The following is an 18,491-nucleotide window of genomic DNA, read 5'->3' as shown; positions in this document are numbered from 1 at the left end:
ACCAGCCTGGCCAACATGGTGAAACACCATCTCTACCAAAAATATAAAAATTAGACAGGCGTGGTGGTGAGCACCTGTGACTCCAGTTACTTGGGAGGCTGAGGCAGGAGAATTGCTTGAACCTGGGAGGTGGAGGTTGCAGTGAGCTGAGATGGCGCCATTGCACTCCAGCCTGGGTGACAGAATGAGACTCCATCTCAAAAACAAAATGAAACAAAACAAAAGTGTGCGGCATTTCCTCCATCTCTCTTGTTCCTGTCTTCCCCATGTGATGCACCTCCTTCCCCTTTGCCTTCCATCATGATTGTAAGCTTTCTGGGGCCTCCCAGAAACAGATGACACCATGCTTCCTGTACAGCCTGCAGAATCGTGAGCCAATAAAACCCCTTTTCTTTATAAATTACCCAGTCTCAGGTATTTCTTTATAGCAGTGCAAGAACGGCTGAACACACCTACAGATCTCTTCTTATTATGGGAAAGCACCTGGAAATTGGGTGGGAGTTAGACCCTCTATTAGTCTGTTCTCACATTACTATAAAAAAAACCCTGAGAATGGGTAATTTATAAAGAAAGGGAGTTTAATTGGCTCACGGTTCTGTAGGCTGTACAGGAAGCATGATGCTAGCATCTGCTCCGCTTCTGGGGAAGCCTCAGGCAACTTGCAATTGTGGCGGAAGGCAAACAGGGAGCCAGGCACTTTATATGGTGAAGCAGGAGCAAGAGACGGGGGGAGGTGTCACACACTTTTTTTTTTTTTTAGACAGAGTCTCACTCTGTTGCCACGCTGGAGTGCGGTGGTGCAATCTTGGCTCACTGCAACCTCCGACTCCCTGGTTCAAACGATTCTCCTGCCTCAGCCTCCCGAGTAGCTGGGATTACAGGCATGCACCACCACGCCCAGCTAATTTTTTGTATTTTTAGTAGAGACGGAGTTTCACCATGTTGGCCAGGATGGTCTCGATCTCCTGAACTCGTGATCCACCCACCTCGGCCTCCCAAAGTGCTGGGATTACAGGCGTAAGCCACCACACCCAGCCTGTGTCACATACTTTTAAACAATCAGATCTCATGAGAACTCACTATCGCCGCGACAGCATCAAGGAGGATAGTGTTAAACCGTAAGAACTTGCCTTTATGATCAAATCACCTCCCACCAGGCCACACTTCCAACACTGGGGATTTTCATTCAACATGAGATCTGGATGGGGACACAGATCTAAACCATACCAGACCCCACTGAAAGTATCCAGTCCAAATGCCAGCTATTGGGAGTGGCATCTGGGCCCTTCCTGATCAGGCTTCTCCACTCAGGAGTGAGATTGACCACCATCATCTCGGTTTAAACAAGGCCTCCATGAGCCTCAACATTTGAAGCAGATTCCCTGAAGCCAGCCAAGAAGAGGGGCTAGAGCTGCCTCTGGTCTCCCTTCTACATTTCCACCCCTGCAAATTACCCACCTTATTCTCGGGGTTCAACTCAGACCAAATCTTTCCATAAGGCTAGCAGAAGGAGGACTCTGCCCTCATAAATGCTTAATTTGTCTCACTACATTTTTAAACCAGGCCTTCATCATAAGAAGCAGCCAAGAAAGACATTTTATCCTAAATAAGACCAAGCTTATTAATAAATAAGCCCAAATCAATATTCAGTATTGATTTGCAATTCTCTGAAGAAAATGTGGGTGTAGGAACAGGTGGGTGGCAAAGCAGGGTGCAAGAAGACCATTTTGTGGGGGAAACCCTGGCTGAGATAGAACAGATCCAGGCAGATTCCCCCTTATTCACAACCTCCCCCACCTTCCAATGCTAGACGGGAGCTCTCCTCCTCACTACCTAAGACAGAGAAATCAATACCTCCCTCCTCACCCTCTTGCCCCTGAAAAAACACAGCCTTTCATAGGTTTACAGATTTTTTCTTTATTGTCAGGCATCCCAGGAAGGAGAAAGATTCACACTATCTTATCTCCTAATTGAAATCACCCCCCTCCCCCATGTTATCTGAACTCTGAGCTTGCAGATACATTGCTACGATTGTTGGTATTTAAGAACCAGTGAAATTAAATGGTGTGTCCACCAATCCCATAATTCAAGGACACTAAGATTATCAATAACCTTGTACTTCCATAAGAAATGTTTATACCTAAATGCCCCCTGCCAATGCCCATCTTTTCCTCTTGTAGGGATAAGAAAGCACCTACCGACTTTCCCTGAACTGGTGGACTTCATTTACCTGCAGGTACCAAGAAGAGAGGAGAAGAGGCAAACCTGCGAGCTCTAGCTGCTTTGAAAAACAAAAGGCAGCCCAAGGAGTAGCCTCGTACTTACTCTCTTTGATCTCATAAAAAAAAAAAAAAAAAAAACAAAAACGTGTTTATTTTATGTTCTCCTCTAGCTCACGGAAGTCCTTAACAGCTCTGCCATGATCCTACTTGGGGTGAACACAGGTCTTGTCACCGTGGATTTCTGCACACACAACAATTTTTGCAGCTCAGCATCCTAGCTCAGGCCTGTTCTACCACTTGAGAAGTTTATGACCCTTGAAAGGGAAGTACAGTCCCCATCATGCTTTAGTTTACCAAGAGACAAGATATTGGCAAATCTTGTCTTCTGCAATGGGTTCCTCTGCAATGCCCGGTTTGTTTATCAGTGATCAATGCCTTCCCAAGAAAAGCTATAAAGTCTCTGATGGCTGCCATCTGGCTTCGACATGGTTCCAAGTTTCCATTTCCAACTGCCAGTGTCCACAAAGGAACTTTTGTTTAAACTGGGGACAACCAGGGTGGTACCACCTGAAAAACTGGATTTTTAATGAACACTTAGGACCCAGAGGAATTAGCTGTTTCAGCTGGAGCTTTCTTGGCCAAAGAGCCATCAAGGCCAAAGAGCCAAGCTTCAGCCTATAGCAATAGCTTTGTGCAAGAAAGCGTGGACTGCTTTGAAACCCCCTAGCTTTCTCATGACCTCTCTCATTACCCTCAAAGGCAAGTGGCCGGTCCTTCATGCTAGAGCAGGCAAGAGAGTCTTTCTAAACCACAAGACAATGTGTTGATGCTGCCTGTTTCTCACGGGCAGTCCAGCTTTCTGAATAACCCCAGCTACAGGCTTTCTGATGTAACTAAAAATAAACCGTGTCTTCAGTATGAAACAAAGTCCAGGAATTCTGTTTCAAGTAGAAAAATGGACTGCCAAAATGTGGCTGGCACTTTCTTTAAATTATTAAGTTTCTGCGGGCCAGCTGACAGCAAATGTTCTCTTTGCCTTGTCATCTATTCCATCTCCTGCTACCACTGCTAATCATATTATAAATTTGTGCACCAGTATTGCTGTCTTCAGACCCCAATAATTCTCAGAGAATCAGCTCTTGTTTGGCACAGGCACATTCTCTTTTTCTCTATGAACTACACAGTCTTATAACCTTACCCAACAGGGGCACAAGAAGTATCATCCAAGCCAAAAAAATGTTGCGGTGGGAGAAGTTACTCCCAAACCCATCCAGAAATGTCTCATGGGGAGACTGAGCTTTCATGAGAAGCCAGTCTGAAGGTTGCCAGACTAATTCAGCCTTATGTTTCCCAGAAAATATTTTGAAACTGGGTACAAATAGCATACATTTGGTTTGTTTGTGGAAGGGCTATTGGACCAGGAGATAACATCAGTGGCTCCAGGGACTGGGTTACCTTTAGAATTTCCTCCTGGATAAGACAGCTTGGACCTGAGAGTAACAAAGACCAGATAATGCCAGCCTAGTTCATTCCAAGATCACCCCTCCGCCCACCCAGCATACACACCCCTCAAAGGCCTTGCCTTAAATCCTGTCACTCCTTCTGCCAGGCCTGGCACATAGCCCTGGGCTGGGGTCTTCTCTACCACTTCCTGCTATTAAACTGAATTTAGGTCCTAGCTCCCACCCTGCCAAGCATCCTGGCACAGTCCCCAAGGGCCACTCCACCTCACTATAGGGAGACATTCGCCAACTGATTCCTAATACCGGCGTGAGAGGCACAAAATGTGCTTCCAGCCTTCAGTGGGACTCTAGTCCTGGAGGGGGTGCCCTGTGGTGCTGGAAGGTTCTACAGCATGGTAGAGATACCTTCTCAGGGGAAATCCAGCAGCAAAAACACTTTTCATCAAGGTTTTAGCCATTCACATTAACTGAAGACAGAGACACCACATCAAAAGAGGCAGGAACAAAAATCACCCACATAGATATTCCTTTTCTCTTAGCTAATGGAACAAGAAGCCCACCATAACCACTCCACGCATTACTTGGAGACACTTGGGTGTTTCACTTTGCAATGGCCTTCGCACAGGCTGGAAGCCTTACTTCCTGAAGAATCCCAACAAGCATGATACAGTCTCTTGGTCGGTTTGCCTGACTGTCGCTAGGAACGAAGATGTGCCCTAGAACAGAATTTCCAGGAATGCATTCGTCTCTCTCCCATAGTGGCGTCTGCAGCATAGCATGCTGTGTAATAATGGTCATTTCTGGTCCTGGCCCTGCTCTGGTTTTGGCCACACCCAGTTGGCACAGAGTGAGTCCCTGAGACAGTCCCGGGTGAATGTCTTGTCCAGTGTCTGAGGCAAAGGGGATAATAAGAAACAGACTTAAGGTCAGTTCTGGCTGTCAGAATGGAAGACACTAAAGGTCAAAGGAGAGCAGTAAACCAAGGTCGATCACACATATATGGAAGCCAAGAGACAAAGTTAGGCCAGAAGAACGGGAAGAGGCAGGCTGGAAACCTGGGCCAGTCCAGCCCAGGCAGCAGCATCTTCTTAGCAGTAGTACAGCCTTTCTGCCCCACAGGGTTTTAGAAGCATCACTTCCTCACACCTATAAGCACCTACGCCTCAACATCTCCAACTCCTGCCTCTCCGAAAACGAAGCCCACCCCCAGGAGGCTGTGTATTTCTCTCTCCAGCCTGGAGGTTGTTTGCTCTATTTCTTTTTCAGGGAGTTAGTACGGTAGACTGAGGGGGAAAGTCTATTAAACATTTGGAAATATAACAGGCATCCTTAAGAATACAAAACTGAACCCTCAAAGTAATAGAAATGTACTGTAGTGGGCTGAAAATGCCCCCTGCAAAAGACATTTACATCCTAATCCCTGGAACTTGTAAATGTTATGTTATTTGGGACAAGGGTCTCTTTTTTCAAATGATGTGATTGAAGCTAAGAATCTAGTAATGGGGAGATTATCCTGGATTATCCGAGTGGGCTCTAATTGCCATCACAGGCGTCCTTAGAAGAGAGAGTCAGAGGGAGATCACATACACAGATGAGAAGGAGGAGCTGGGTAACCATGGAGAGAGATTGGAGCTCCCAGAAGGAACTCAGGCCTTTTGAGACCTTGATTTCAGTCCAGAGATACTGATTTTGGATTTCTGGCCTCCAGAACAGTGAGATAATATGTTTCTGTTGTTTTAAGTCGCCGAGGTTGTGGTAATTTGTTGTAACGGCTATAGGAAATTAATACATCCACAAAACTAACAAAAAAAAATTACAAAACCGAAAACCAGAGTGATAGCACACACTAAGATTTTGGCTGTTCGGAGGCAATTGCTTATCTTGTAAAATGAATGCTAGAGTTTTATTAGCCACATGGGATAGATGGCAAGGTTTTAGGTTACGCTGGAATAGAGGCATTAGAACTACAATACTTTCCACACACATATTCACACACCAGCTATCTTAGAGGGCTCATCATCAGGGAAGATGAGACTTTGATGTGGGTCCTGAACACAGGCACAGGGAGGTAAGAAAGCTTGTCTGTCTCAGTCTGAGTCCTGGATTGACAGGGGTTGAGAGTGATCTCCCTTAATAACTCATTACTCCAAGCTTACCCTCATATGAGTTGGGGTTCAAATTTATACTACCTGGGAGTGTATGGAAATATCCAGCCTGGAAATTAACATTACCTACGGTAATAATATCTCACAGGTAAAATTCCAAGAATAAACTCAAAATCCAATCTTGCAAAGTGCATGAGGTAATAAGCTATCTTAGACATGAGTCAACAGAAAAGCAGAAGAAATGTACTCAGGAGTGCCAGAATTGGATTATAAAATTCCTTTATCAGATAAGTATTAATTTTAAATGATTACATAAATAAAACATATGATCAAGAGCAAGAGAGACAAAGATTACCTTAAAAAATAATACCTGGGAGATTTGAAAACCATTCAATGAGAACTTCTAGAGGTTAAAAAAAGACATTCAATGAAAAATGAATTGCCTGAGTTCAGCGGAAGATTAGACACAGCTAGAAAGAAACTTAATGAACCAGAAGATAGTTTTTAAAGTCATTATCCAGAATGCAACAGAGAGACAAAGATGGAAAATATGAAAAAGAGTTCAAATTGAGAAGTCTAACACAAGTCACAAAGGAATTTCTAAAGGAGGGATAGAAAGAATGGGAATCAGTGTTCAAAGAAATAAGTAACTGAACATGAGTTACTTGAATAACTGAACATGAGTAACTGAACATGAGTTACATGATTTGCATCTGAGATGCAAATCCTCAGATCTGAGAAGCACAAACCCTAGATAGGATAAATAAAATTAGATCTACCCCTAGCCACACCGTAGTGAAACTACAGAGCTTCCAGGACAAAGACTTTCAAAGCAAATCCATAGAAAAGAGAATAGAGAGATCACCTACAGAGAAATGACCCCAAAATCAAAGACCAACAGCAATAGTAGAAGCCAGAAACAGAGGAACATCCTTTCCAAAATGTTGAAAGAAAATAACAACTTAGAAATCTATATCCAGCTGACATTATCCAGTAACGGTAGCCAAAATAAAATGAAACATTCTAGAGACCCAGCTGTGGAGGCTTTGCTGTAGCTGGTCCTGGCCTCCAGGTGCAGATTGGTCCTGATCATGGATGATCATCTCAGCTGTGACTGGCCTGATCCCTACAACCCAACTTCTCCAACCTGGGAGTTCTCCGCACAATACTTTCTGCTTAACAGGCCACAGGGTGTTGCCTATAAATGGAAAGGAGGAGGCGTGAGGGGTTCCCTTCCTGAGATACTATTCCTTTTCACCTGTCTTGGAAGTGGCTATTTCCTCTGTGCTGATGAAGGTGCATGCTGGCCTCCAGCATCCCAGGACACCTCCTCGCCCGGCCTTCTGCCTCTCCATCCTCTGCTCCCCTGCCCTAGTCCTTCTTCGGATCCCTCTACCCAGCCTTTCAGACAACTGCTCCATGTTAAGCACTGATGACATTGTAGACCCTGCCTCAGTCTCCAAACAGACCTTTCCATGTTTCCTGACACATTTCTGAGTCTACCATGTCTCTGTGCAGAGTGGTTCATGCCTCTCTAGGGCTTGCATCCCTTCCTGGAGACCTGTTGCTTCTGGTGCTCCTGACTGGGGCTGCGGTCGCCCAGGGACTCAGAGGGACCCACCACATACATTCCTTTTTAGATTCACTTCTCACCATGGAATCAAGGTCAAAACTTCTGTCTTTTTAAGTATCCAAGAGCACTACCCTCTTAGAGCTGCTCAAAATCTCTTTAAGTCTGTCCCCAGCAGTGGCTGTCTTCCTCCTGCCCATCACTCCTCTAATTCCCTAGACCGGCAGAGATGAAAACATCCTCCTCCCTTTTTCCCTTTACTCCTGTCCCCAAACCAGTTCTTTCTTTAAGTGACCTAACTCGTCTTCACTATATGTAACTGGTAATGGCTTTGGGGAGATCAAAGAGAAGACTTTAAGTTTCAGGAAGTCCAGCCAAGTGGAATCTAGCCTGGCCACTCGGCCGCCATCATGACATTGTCTTTGTCCTTCGATGGGAGTCCCCCACTGGCTGTCCTTCCCTTTGGCATCTAAGGCTGAGTCTCCCTCCTAGCCACACTGGCACTAGACCCTGTAGATGAAAACAAAAGGTAAATGCAGGCACTAAAGAGGATGCTTGATATAAAGGACCGACAAAAACGCAGTTACTTTTCAGACGAAAGTCCAGACTCCATGTCTGTTTCATCTAGCTCATTCCTTACATCCTTAGAAAGACAGATGTGATCTGAGTTGGTCAAGGAACTAATGTCCAAAAGAAAAATGTGGTCCAAGACCATAAAACCACAAGTGGATTTTTCATCAAGGTCTGAAAATCATCGCACAGAGAGATGGGGGGCTGGGAATGCCAGTACATCATTAGTATATAATTTTATATTTTCACAGCATTTTACAGCAAGACTTTTATAATCTTCCCTACTCCAAACATCACATTGTCAGTGTTAAGACTTCGAATAATCCCTGTTGCTTTGGGGTTTCCCACTGACCTGTGTGGAAACCCACCTCATTTGCTTCTTGCCTTGTGGTTCCCCCATCACGGGCTGAGCCTTACTCACCCATGGCCATATCATGGGGACCATCACGGAGGTTTTGTTAAACCTACAGCCATAATATTTCATTCAGGAAGAATGGGGGGGAAAGCTTGTCTGTTTAAGAGCTTTTCCCTCAATTTATTTACTTACGTATTTCGATTGATACATAATAGTTGTTCATATTTTGAGGGTGCAGGTGATATTTCGTTACATTCATATAATGTGTAATGATCAAATCAGGGTAATAGGGAGAATATTTATCATCTCAAACATTTGTTCTTTCTTTATGCCAGGAACATTCACATTCTTCTCCTCTAGCTATTTTGAAATACGCAATTAACTACAGTCACCCTCCAGAGCTATCAAACACTAGATCATATTCCTTCTACCTGCCTATATTTTTGCACCCATGCATCAGCCTCTTTCTATTCCCCCTCTTCCCTCTCTTCCTTCCTGCCTCTGGTAGCCGCCAGGGTTTGGGAACACAAGTGATAAAAATCAACTCAAAGTTGTTTGGAAGCTGGTTTAGATATCCACATCAGGCCTAATGAAAACAGCCTGTATGAAGTTAAGCTTGTTGACTACACATGTCCAAGAATGAGACTAACTCCAAAGGTTAAGTATATACCCCCACACCCTGGGAAAGACAAAGCACCTTCACTTCACGGTCCCACTCCTTATGGACTTTTGGTATAGTGGAAGCCAGTTTCAAAGGAAGAAACCCTCTGGTCATTTAATCCCAGCACTTTCAGAAGAAAGAACCAAGGGTAAAGTAGGATCGCCAAGTTATTCTCCCACAAATGGGCCATTTTTCTTCTTGCTCAAAAACACTCCCCATTGTCTCACCAAATCCAGAGATATCCCTCTTGCCTTGTGGTGCCACCAAGGGCAGAGAGCCAGCTCTGTGGCTGACCACCCCGGGGCTGCCTGGGGCCGTGTATATCAGTGATTCGGCTAAGGCCTTCCCTTTCTGCACTGGATAATCTCGGGTCCAAAACTGAAACGCCTCAGAGCCTTGGGGCTATGTGTTTCTTATCCACATCCCCTGCCAGGCCTTCAGGAACTCATGACCAAGGAAAGGGAGCAAACATGAGTAGCACAAGTAAAGCACCTTTATCACAATCCTAGTGCATACTTCATCATACAACAAGCTAGGCAAGGATGCGAGAAGCTGACAGCCAGAGAGACACATGTGTTCACACGTGGCAGAACTCAGATGCCTGTCAAACAGTGGATATCTCACGCACAAGGGTGAAACAAGAGCAAAAGGTTAAGAGTATCGCTGATGCCGGTAGCAGCTTTTAAGCTGGCATGGGAAACCTGCTAACTAGAACTGAACGCTTAAACCAGAGCTTGTAACCTGGTGGCCCACTGGCAGGACACAGCTGGAGAGTTTGACCTCCGGAATTTTAAAACTTTCATTGGTAATACACACCCACAAATTGGAGGGCTTTATAGGAACATAGCGGCTCCTGGTTTCTCTTGGAAAACATGATCTGGCAACACTAGAAATCCTAATAGAGTCTCTGAGAAGTGGCACCCAGCTCACCTGACCTGTCCAGTCCCCTGTTTCAGACCAAATATCCGCTTCTTCCCGTGACTGTCTTTTTAACCTTAAGCCGCTTCCTCCGGGATCAGATGATCTACATTTTGTTTAAGTAATATTGGAATTTTATTTACTCAGCTGCCTCTTATTAAGGGTGACCATATGATTTAACATGCAAACAAAGACATGCTTGAGAATGAACGTTGATACTGTTAATTATACCAGGAAGAGACACACAAACCCCAGGCAAACTCGGTCCAATGAGGGCCCTTCTTTAAACATCCTTTTGTGATTGGAGGGGAGGGGGGTAGCTGTTTTTATAACCGGTTGATTCTTGGCCTTGGGAATCAAGAAAAGAAAAAATGTTGAGGTTTTTTTTTTTTTCAATGATTAGCCGAGGAAAACAAGTAGCACCTGTTTTACTTGTCAGAAAGACATGACCAGAAGGAATGTTTTAATTCCTAGTGTTATTAAACTTCCTCTCATTAAACAAAATACAGCAATTGCACTAATAACAAATAGTAATAGTTATAGCAAATGTTGATCTATTATAGCATTCTGTGTCAGGCACTGTGAGAAACATTTTACACATAGTAACTCATTGTCAGACACTTCACAACCCTATGAAGTAGTAAACTATTATTCTCCTTGTGCAAATGAGAAAAATGTGGCACAGAGAGGTTAAGGTACTCGCCCAAGGTCACACAGCTAGTGAACGGCAGAAGTGGAATTTGAACCCAAGCCATGGAGCTCTGAAGTCCATACTAAAAATCACATGCCCCTGCCTCTGACAAATAGGTCTCTGGAGAAATAAGACTGCTTCCGACGCAGCGATGTGGGAGGCCTGTGCTGCTCACAAGCTGAGACCACTGTGTACGCTGCTTACTCCAAGGCTATGAGGACCCCACTTCACCCCGTTGCTTTTTCCTCAAGAAAAGAAGCAACTTGTAGGAACTTCTTGGGGTCAAGTAGTGGTCCAAGGGGCATCATCGACAGTGAGTGCTTGCACCACCAGCTGATGAGTCCCGAGGAGATCACCAGGGGCTGGTAGGGGATACTCTACCTTGGGGCTGAGGGTGGGGGATTGGGCAGGGAGGGGCTGCTGGAGGAGAGGAATGAGAGGCTGACTCCCACCTCTTTGTCCATTGTGCCTCACGTATGTCTCTTTCCCTTTAAGGCCTGGAGTTCAGAGTACTCAGTCTGATCAGCCCAAGGGACTATGGGAATAAGTTGTTTTCCCCACTGACCTGGAATCCAGGTCGAGGCAAAGTTGAGGACTATCAGGAAGAATTAGTCTTGAGAAAGAGAATGAACATAACCGCAATTTTGCTTTGCCAGATTCCACTAACACCATTTCATCATGCTAACGGCTACTCATAAGGATGACAGCCAATCAGTAAAATGATTAATGATGTGGTCTAAAACAGATGCATCAATATCTTACTGATGAAAGCTGCTACATTGTCTGCACCATATGAGGCATAGAGGGTCCAAAGACGACCAAGATAGGCCGGGCACACTTTGGGAGGCCGAGGCAGGCAGATCACCTGAGGTCAGGAGTTCGAGATCAGCCTGACCAACATGGTGAAACCCCATCTCTACTAAAAATACAAAAATCAGCTGGGCATGGTGGCGCATGCCTATAATCCCAGCTACTCAGGAGGCTGAGGCACAAGAATCACTTGAATCCAGGAGATGGAGTTTGCAGTGGGCCGAGATCGCACCATTGCACTCCAGCCTGGGCAACAAGAGTGAAATTCCAACTCAAAAAAAAAAGGACAACCAAGATAATAGTTGTCAACCTCAGGAAGCTTAGAGTCTAACACAGAAGACATCAATGAACAGAAATCACAACCCAACATAACATGTTATGAGGAGTGACTGTCACCCCAGTGTTAACAGATTCCACATTCATTCAACAAGTAGTCATTTGCTGGCACAGATGTTCAGCAACATTTCTGGAGATTAATTTCTGGAGAAGAGTCTAGAAGGAAGAACAGGAATAAATAGGAACTTCAGATCCAGATGGCTTGAATTTGAATCCTGGCCCAACTACTAACTAGTTAAGAGAAATATTTCTCTTTACGGGCCTCGAGTTTCCTCATCTATAAAATGGGGATGATTTCACTTGCCTTCTGTAGATGCAACAAGGTGAAACAAGGTAATATGTAAAGCATTTAGCACAATAACCATCCCAGAATAAGTACCCAATAGGCGCCACCTATGGTTGTGCCCAATTGCCAGCAGTTTGCCATGGCGAACCTTTTTCTGGAATGTCAGAACACACTGTTTCCACTGGAGAAACAGCCAGGCAAGAAACAGGTCCTACGAGGAAACCTTAAAGCTGTGCTTCCATTCCCATGGACGGAATGACAGGAAGTGTGTGCTGCTTCTTTGCTCATCTTTATCTGTTTAACTTTTGCAAAAGTCCCCAATGTGCACAGCTCACCACAGATGCCATAAATGTTAGTTCCCTTGCCCTCTTAGTTATCAATTTGGCAAGTGGCTTCCAAATGTAGATAGGCTTCATATTCAGAAGGACCCCTATATTGTTTAAAAGGCAGGGAAAGGGGTTCAGCTGGCAGCCTTCAGAAGGAGCATGATAATAAAGTCAAAAGCTGCCCATACCACAGCTCCAGGTACCAGTCTGACAGATGAGAGAGACAGACAGGCATGGCTTGCACATGTCGGAGTTTCTGCATGGTGTGGTGCAGGGGACCAATTCCTCACTAATCATGCAAAGGAGGAGCCTTGCCGGTAGCATCAGAGCTGCAGCCCAGGAACAGTGCCAAGCAGCAGCAGTAGTCCAGGTGCTGAAGTCCTGTCACCTTCCTGTCCTCATCTCCCTTCCACCCTCCTCAAGCTGGGCCTGGATCCATGCAGCATCAGCAGGACATATTAGATAAAATGACTTTAGTTGTTCGGGTCAAGCAAGGTAACTGCAGAAATGCTTTCTGCCCACATGAAATGGGTTGGAAATCAACTTCCGTAACACAGGGGCAACCTAGCAAGTCAGAACTTGGCACAATAGAAGAAGTCCCCACCAGCTATGGTCTGCAAGCTGGGGGTCACCCGACCAATAGACTGCCAGGCCAGGGGATGGGGCAACAGCCCTCTGCAGAGACGCAGCCAAATGCCAGGTCAGGGGATAGAGGGTGTCCAGTTAAACATTTTGGGAGCCCAGGAGAATATGGACAAGGGGACTTGTCCAGCTGCACTGAGGCCACTAGCATACCAGCTCCAGTCTGTACTGCCTATCCCCTCGGAGGTCCCCCCAACATCCTCAGATGTTGGACACAGCTGAACCCCTGTATGTTTCTGAATATTACGATATCAGCAGATACCCTGCCTGGGGGTGTGGCCTTAAGCTCCCACCTGAAGGAGGTCAGGCAGCAAGAATGGACAGTGGCAGCCTCCATTGGTCATGCCTGCCTGGCCAGACCAACTTCTTACCTACCATTTTAGGCTATAGCGGGGCAAAGGCAAGCAAAAGAAATTTGGGTGGGGGGTTAGAAATAGAAGAGGATGAACTTCCTCACAGGACTATTAAGTGGGATGAAGGACCTGGAGAGGGAGAAAGGTGGGCAACAGCGTCAAAGCCACCCCAAGATCCAAAATGCTGCTCTCTCCTCCAAATCCTTGAGCAAGACAAGACACATTTTTTAAAAACCCTTTGCAGAAGCTGTGGAATTGCCTTTTTTGAGCACAGCCTTTGGGGTTGGGCTGCCTGAAGTTTAAATCCCAACTCTGCCAACGTGGAAATCTCACCGGTTAACTAGGGAATGCTCCATCCACCCTGCAGGTTGGCACGAAAATGAGGCAGATGTGAGCTTGTCTAGCACAGGTGCTACAGATTTGGGCACATGCTGAGAACCCTGTTCTTGCTAGGACTTTCAGATCAATTCTAAAAGCTTCCTGAAGCAACTCCTACATACATGTATGAGCCTGAGAGTGTGGCCTCGTGTGTGGATGGTGGAAGAGAACATGAGAAAACCACAGCACCATGTAGCATCAAGGGTACCAGCAAATAAGCATCTTTCAGAGCCACACTCTCAGGCTTGATGCCTTTCACATTGTGCCACACAAATTCTGTCTAACCCCATTCTGTGCTTCCTATGCTGGTCTAGGGGAGGGGTCAGCAAAGTTTTTGTTTTTTCTGCAAAGAGCCAGATAATTAAGTATTATTGGCTTTATGGTTCACATGGTTTCACTCACGACTACTTGACTCTGCCACTGTAGCACAAAAGCAGCCACAGACAAAATGTACATAAATGGGCATGGCTGTGTGCCAATAAAACTTTATTTACAAAAGCAAGTAGTGGGCCAGATTTGGCCCCAGGAGTGTAGTTTGCCAACCTTTGGTTTGAAGCTCACACAGCCAGCAACAGCCAGACTGGGACTAAATGAGAAAGAACCACATGCTCTTCCCATGGCCCCACCAGACCTCCATGCTGCCACTACTGCTAATTGGATCAAAGCTTTTATTGGTCTCATCCATGCCCAATTTTGCCCTGCCTCCAAGAAACCTATCTCTGCTGCCCCACTAAATCCTAGGTGCCCTTTAGTGCTCAACCCCCTCCCATCCCCAACTCTTTAAGCATCCTTACTGCTCCATTCCTGGAAATCAACTTTTTCCCCTAAGACATGAGATACTTACAGATATAAAAGATTAGCCCCAGTTGTCGCCAGGGACTATGCAATTTAGAGGTTAAAGGCACGGGCCTGAGCATCAGACCAAGACTTTCCTTCCCAAATCGTGTGAAGGTGGGCAGGCAGGCAACCCCTGTGTATTTCCTTTGCCTATGGAAATTGGCTAGGGTTTTAAAAAATTACGGGAGCCTGGCATGGTTGCTCACTCCTATAATCCCAGCATTTGGGGAGGCTGAGACAGAAGGATCTCTTGCGCCCAGGAGTTCAAGACCAGCCTGGGCAACATAACAAGACTTCATCTCTACAAAAAAAAAATTTAAAAATTAACTAGGAATGGTGGTACATGCCTGTGGTCCCAGCTACTTGAGAGACTGAGTTAGGAGGATCGCTTGAGCCTAGGAGGTCAAGGCTGCAGTGAGCTATGATCATGCCACTGCACTACAGCCTGGCTCACCATTTGCTTTTGCAAATAAAGTTCTATTGGCACACAGCCATGCCCATGCATATACACTTTGTCTGTGGCTGCTTTTGTGCTACAATGGTAGAGCCAAGTAGTCATAAGCGAAAACATGTGGACTATAAAGCCAACAATATTTATTATCTGGCTCTTTGCAGAAGAAATAAAACCTTTGTCAACCCCTGCCCTAGACCAGCATAGGTAGCAGGAGGCAGAGGCGGGAAGACCACTTGAGCCTAGGAGGTTGAGGTTGCGGTGAGCTATGATCATGCCACTGCACTGTAGCCTGGGTGACAAAGCAAGACCGTGTCTCAAAAAATTAAAAAAATTATAAAAATTACAGGAGATAGTTTATGTAAAACATATAAGAAGGGTTGTTCAGGAAATGGTATCATTGAAAAGTCCCATTTTGTGTAATTCTCTTTTCCTCAATATGCTTTATGTTTACACCAGCGAGACCATCATCTCCAGTATGAGCCGTAACTTACTCTCCAGATCCTGTGGTCCCTGGCACTGTGCACAGTACATAGTAGGTACTCAGTGAGTACATGGGATCTGTAGCTACCTCTCACTTGGGAACATACGTGATTAACCCAGCTGTAAACCCCTAGAGTCTGCGAATCATTTTCACATACATTTAAGATCTCATTTGGAATACTCGCTGGACTGTAAATGGCTGGCTGGAGATGTATCAGTGTTGGTCTCCATCCCTTTCGCATCCTAATTGAGTGAGCTCTTTTGACTTAAGGTTAATGATTCCTCTTTGCATTTCTTCAGGGAGAGTGTTCTCCCTGGACACTGCTGGTCATTATTATTCCATATTGCATTGCTCTCTTGACATAAAGGATGTTTTTTTAAAAAAAGAGGCAGAGGATTTCATGGCCTGATTTAGGCCTGGGTGCTTCTAAAATAAAGTGAATGAAGCCGCAGGGGAGGTACTTTAGAAATCCGACGTGCCTTCCCACAGGCGCCTCAGAGAAGTAGAAAGGCAAGGCGAGGGAACCTCGGTCCAGGAAAGCTTCCGAGCCCTCCTACCTAATCCATTCCAGATAAAATATTCCACAGATGTATGGAATGGGAGATTTTCAACCTCCTGGACAAACCAAAATCAAGTTAGGAGTGCAGTGGGTGGCAAAGTGTATGTGTTCAATGCTTCCATCGTCTACCACCAAAGGCAGCTATGCCCCTCCCTGCAAACAGAGACGCCTTGACTGACCCATAGAAGGATGTTTTCACATATTAACTTAATTAATCTTTGCAATGACCTTATGGAGTGCCTAGTAGCTCCATTTTACAAAAGAGGAAACTGAGGCACAGAGAGGCTAAGTAACTTGCCTGAGATCACACAGTTTTTAATAAGTGAAACTGGGACCCTAACCCAGGCAGTCAGCTCCAGAGCCCTCACTCACCCACTCCACAAGCTGCCTCTCTGTGCAGACACATCCAGTTTTAGAAACCAGCTCTAGTGTGTCTTCTCCACCAAGCTGTGCTCCTCTGAGCTCACAGAATCTCAGGTCTGGGTGGACCCAGCAGCCCTGCATCCAGTTCTCTTGTTTTGCAGCAGTGGATGGATACCCCAGGAAGGGGGTGCGGTCTGCAATTTCCAAGGTCATGCAACTACACAGTGAAAGCATCAACACTGACTCAGGCCCCTAGACTCCTAATACAGTGCTCGTCTCACCATCTTCCTGAGACTCACGGCCAAAATGCACAATTAACCCTATAATACCCAGGAAAACATTGGAGGAACGTGTGGTTGTTTTCCCAGTGGGAATTAATGCCAAAAAAGTCGAGAAACAGGCATCCTATTTCGTACGTGACTCCAACCCAATCATAAGCATGTCTCAAGCACCACTTGTGAGTTTGTGCATGGTGACTATTTGCACCAAGCCAAGCCATCCATCCTCACCGTTTTTTTTTTTATGTGACCACATGTGCATCCTAGCAAGATGGCTAGCATGGGTTATAAGGCCCGCAGCCCATGCCAATCTTTCCGTTCTGTATAAAACGTGAGCCATTTGGAAGACAAATTCATGAGCACAGACTAATGAGGAATCCCCACAACCGAGTCAAAGCCTGGGAGAGGCTGCTCAGAGCAGGCACTTATAAGCATGGAAGTTACTCCAGCAGGGGCTGGTGGGGCATAGATTAAACATAACTCTTAGGAGCAGAGAGAGGCAAGCTGACAAAGGCAACCAGGCTACGACTGGCACCTGCCCTCAAAAGATGGCCACAGCATGGCATCATCAGATCTATCCTGACGCACCCTCCTTCACCCCCCAGCCAGCCACAGAGAAAATCGATGACGAAGGACAAACAAGGCCCCTCACTCATTGCAAAAGTAGCACGTTGTCTCATGGCAAGTCCTAAAAACTTTATCTTTTACAGTGATAAATGCCAGGCAAATATGTCACTAGCTAGTTAAGTCTTAATCCCAAATTACATCAAGAAAGAGATGAGGCAGACAGACAGACACACAGACCCAAACAGACCTCTGTTTTTGGGGACCCGGGATAACGCTCCACTTCCCATTTTCTGGGCACATCACACACGACACAATTCCTACCTGCTTGCATAAGTTGGCACTGCTGACCAAAGACATGGGAGAAGGTGACGGGGCCTGTGGCAGAACTGGATGTCGCCAGCGTGGATTCCATGGCTCTTTTGGGGTCTTTGGTGTTGGTCATGTGGCAGAGTCCAGACCCTCGGAGTGTCAGAGCAAAAGATGCCGTCGCTGGCCCAGGAACTGCAGATCTGAGGCTACTTGTCACTTCCAAGAAAATGTCCCCGCCCCCAAAGTTTATAGTGTTTCTTCCTTTCGCCACCCTTTCCTTGCAGTTTTTCTCAAACACCAGTGAAGTAAGAAATGAAACCCTATAAGCCTTGGCAAATCTTGCACAGCAGCAGTTCCACGCAAAAGAAAAATCTAAGTTTCCCCCTAACCAGGAGTCCTTGCTTCTTGGCCCGGAAGGGTGGCTGGAACTTGCCCCCCCCGCCCGGGGCTGCTTTCTCCTGGGGTCACCTGGAAGGGGCAGGGTCCCCGGTAGCAGCTCAGCCCCGGCTGCGTTCCAGCACCAGCTGCCGGCAAAGCGCCGCCCAGGCCCCGCGGCGTCTCAGTCCAGGGAGGCGGGCAGGGCGCGAGGCTGCCCCAGGGTCCCCGAGGAGCTGGCCTTGCTGGCGCCGCCCCGCTGCCTGCAGCGCCGACCCTGGGCTCCCGTGTCCCCGCGCGAGCGCCGCGGTCCCAGGTCCTGCACGTGCCGGGCGTCCGGCTGCTGCCAAAGGGAGAGCGCTGGAGGCGCGCGGCGCGGGCGCGGTGCAGCTCCGGACCCGCAGGCGTCCCTGGCTCATCCTCCACTCCGGACGCCTAGGCCTTGCCGCTTCCCACTCCTCGCGGGGCAGCAGGGAGGGACTGAGACCTGCTGCGGCGGCCCCCAACCTGCGCCGCCACCCCGGTGCGGTGATGCAAAGGGGGCAGTTCCTGGGAGATATTCTGGATGCGGAGGGAAGTGCT

The 18,491-nt window shown here is 46.5% G+C and overlaps 1 protein-coding gene across 3 annotated transcripts in view; it reads right to left on the bottom strand.

Annotated features, from left to right (window-relative positions):
- KAZN (kazrin, periplakin interacting protein) overlaps positions 1-17,863 on the bottom strand; it is a 1,203,323-nt gene extending 1,185,460 nt beyond the window's left edge. For 2 of the 3 annotated variants that reach the window (XM_030805686.1, XM_030805692.1), the window contains exon 1: positions 17,547-17,765. In XM_030805686.1, the coding sequence (XP_030661546.1) occupies positions 17,547-17,667 (121 nt within the window). In that variant the 5' untranslated portion in view covers positions 17,668-17,765. Of the gene's footprint in view, positions 1-17,546 lie in introns of all 3 variants that reach the window. The other variant, XM_030805689.1, reaches the window with a different exon arrangement.
- Positions 17,864-18,491: the final 628 nt, after the last annotated feature.

This window comes from Nomascus leucogenys, chromosome 24 (genome assembly GCF_006542625.1).
Source record: "Nomascus leucogenys isolate Asia chromosome 24, Asia_NLE_v1, whole genome shotgun sequence".
Taxonomy (NCBI): Eukaryota; Metazoa; Chordata; class Mammalia; order Primates; family Hylobatidae; genus Nomascus; species Nomascus leucogenys.
The sequence above is the reverse complement of the archived record's forward strand: the minus strand, read 5'-3'. Positions and strand labels throughout refer to the sequence as shown.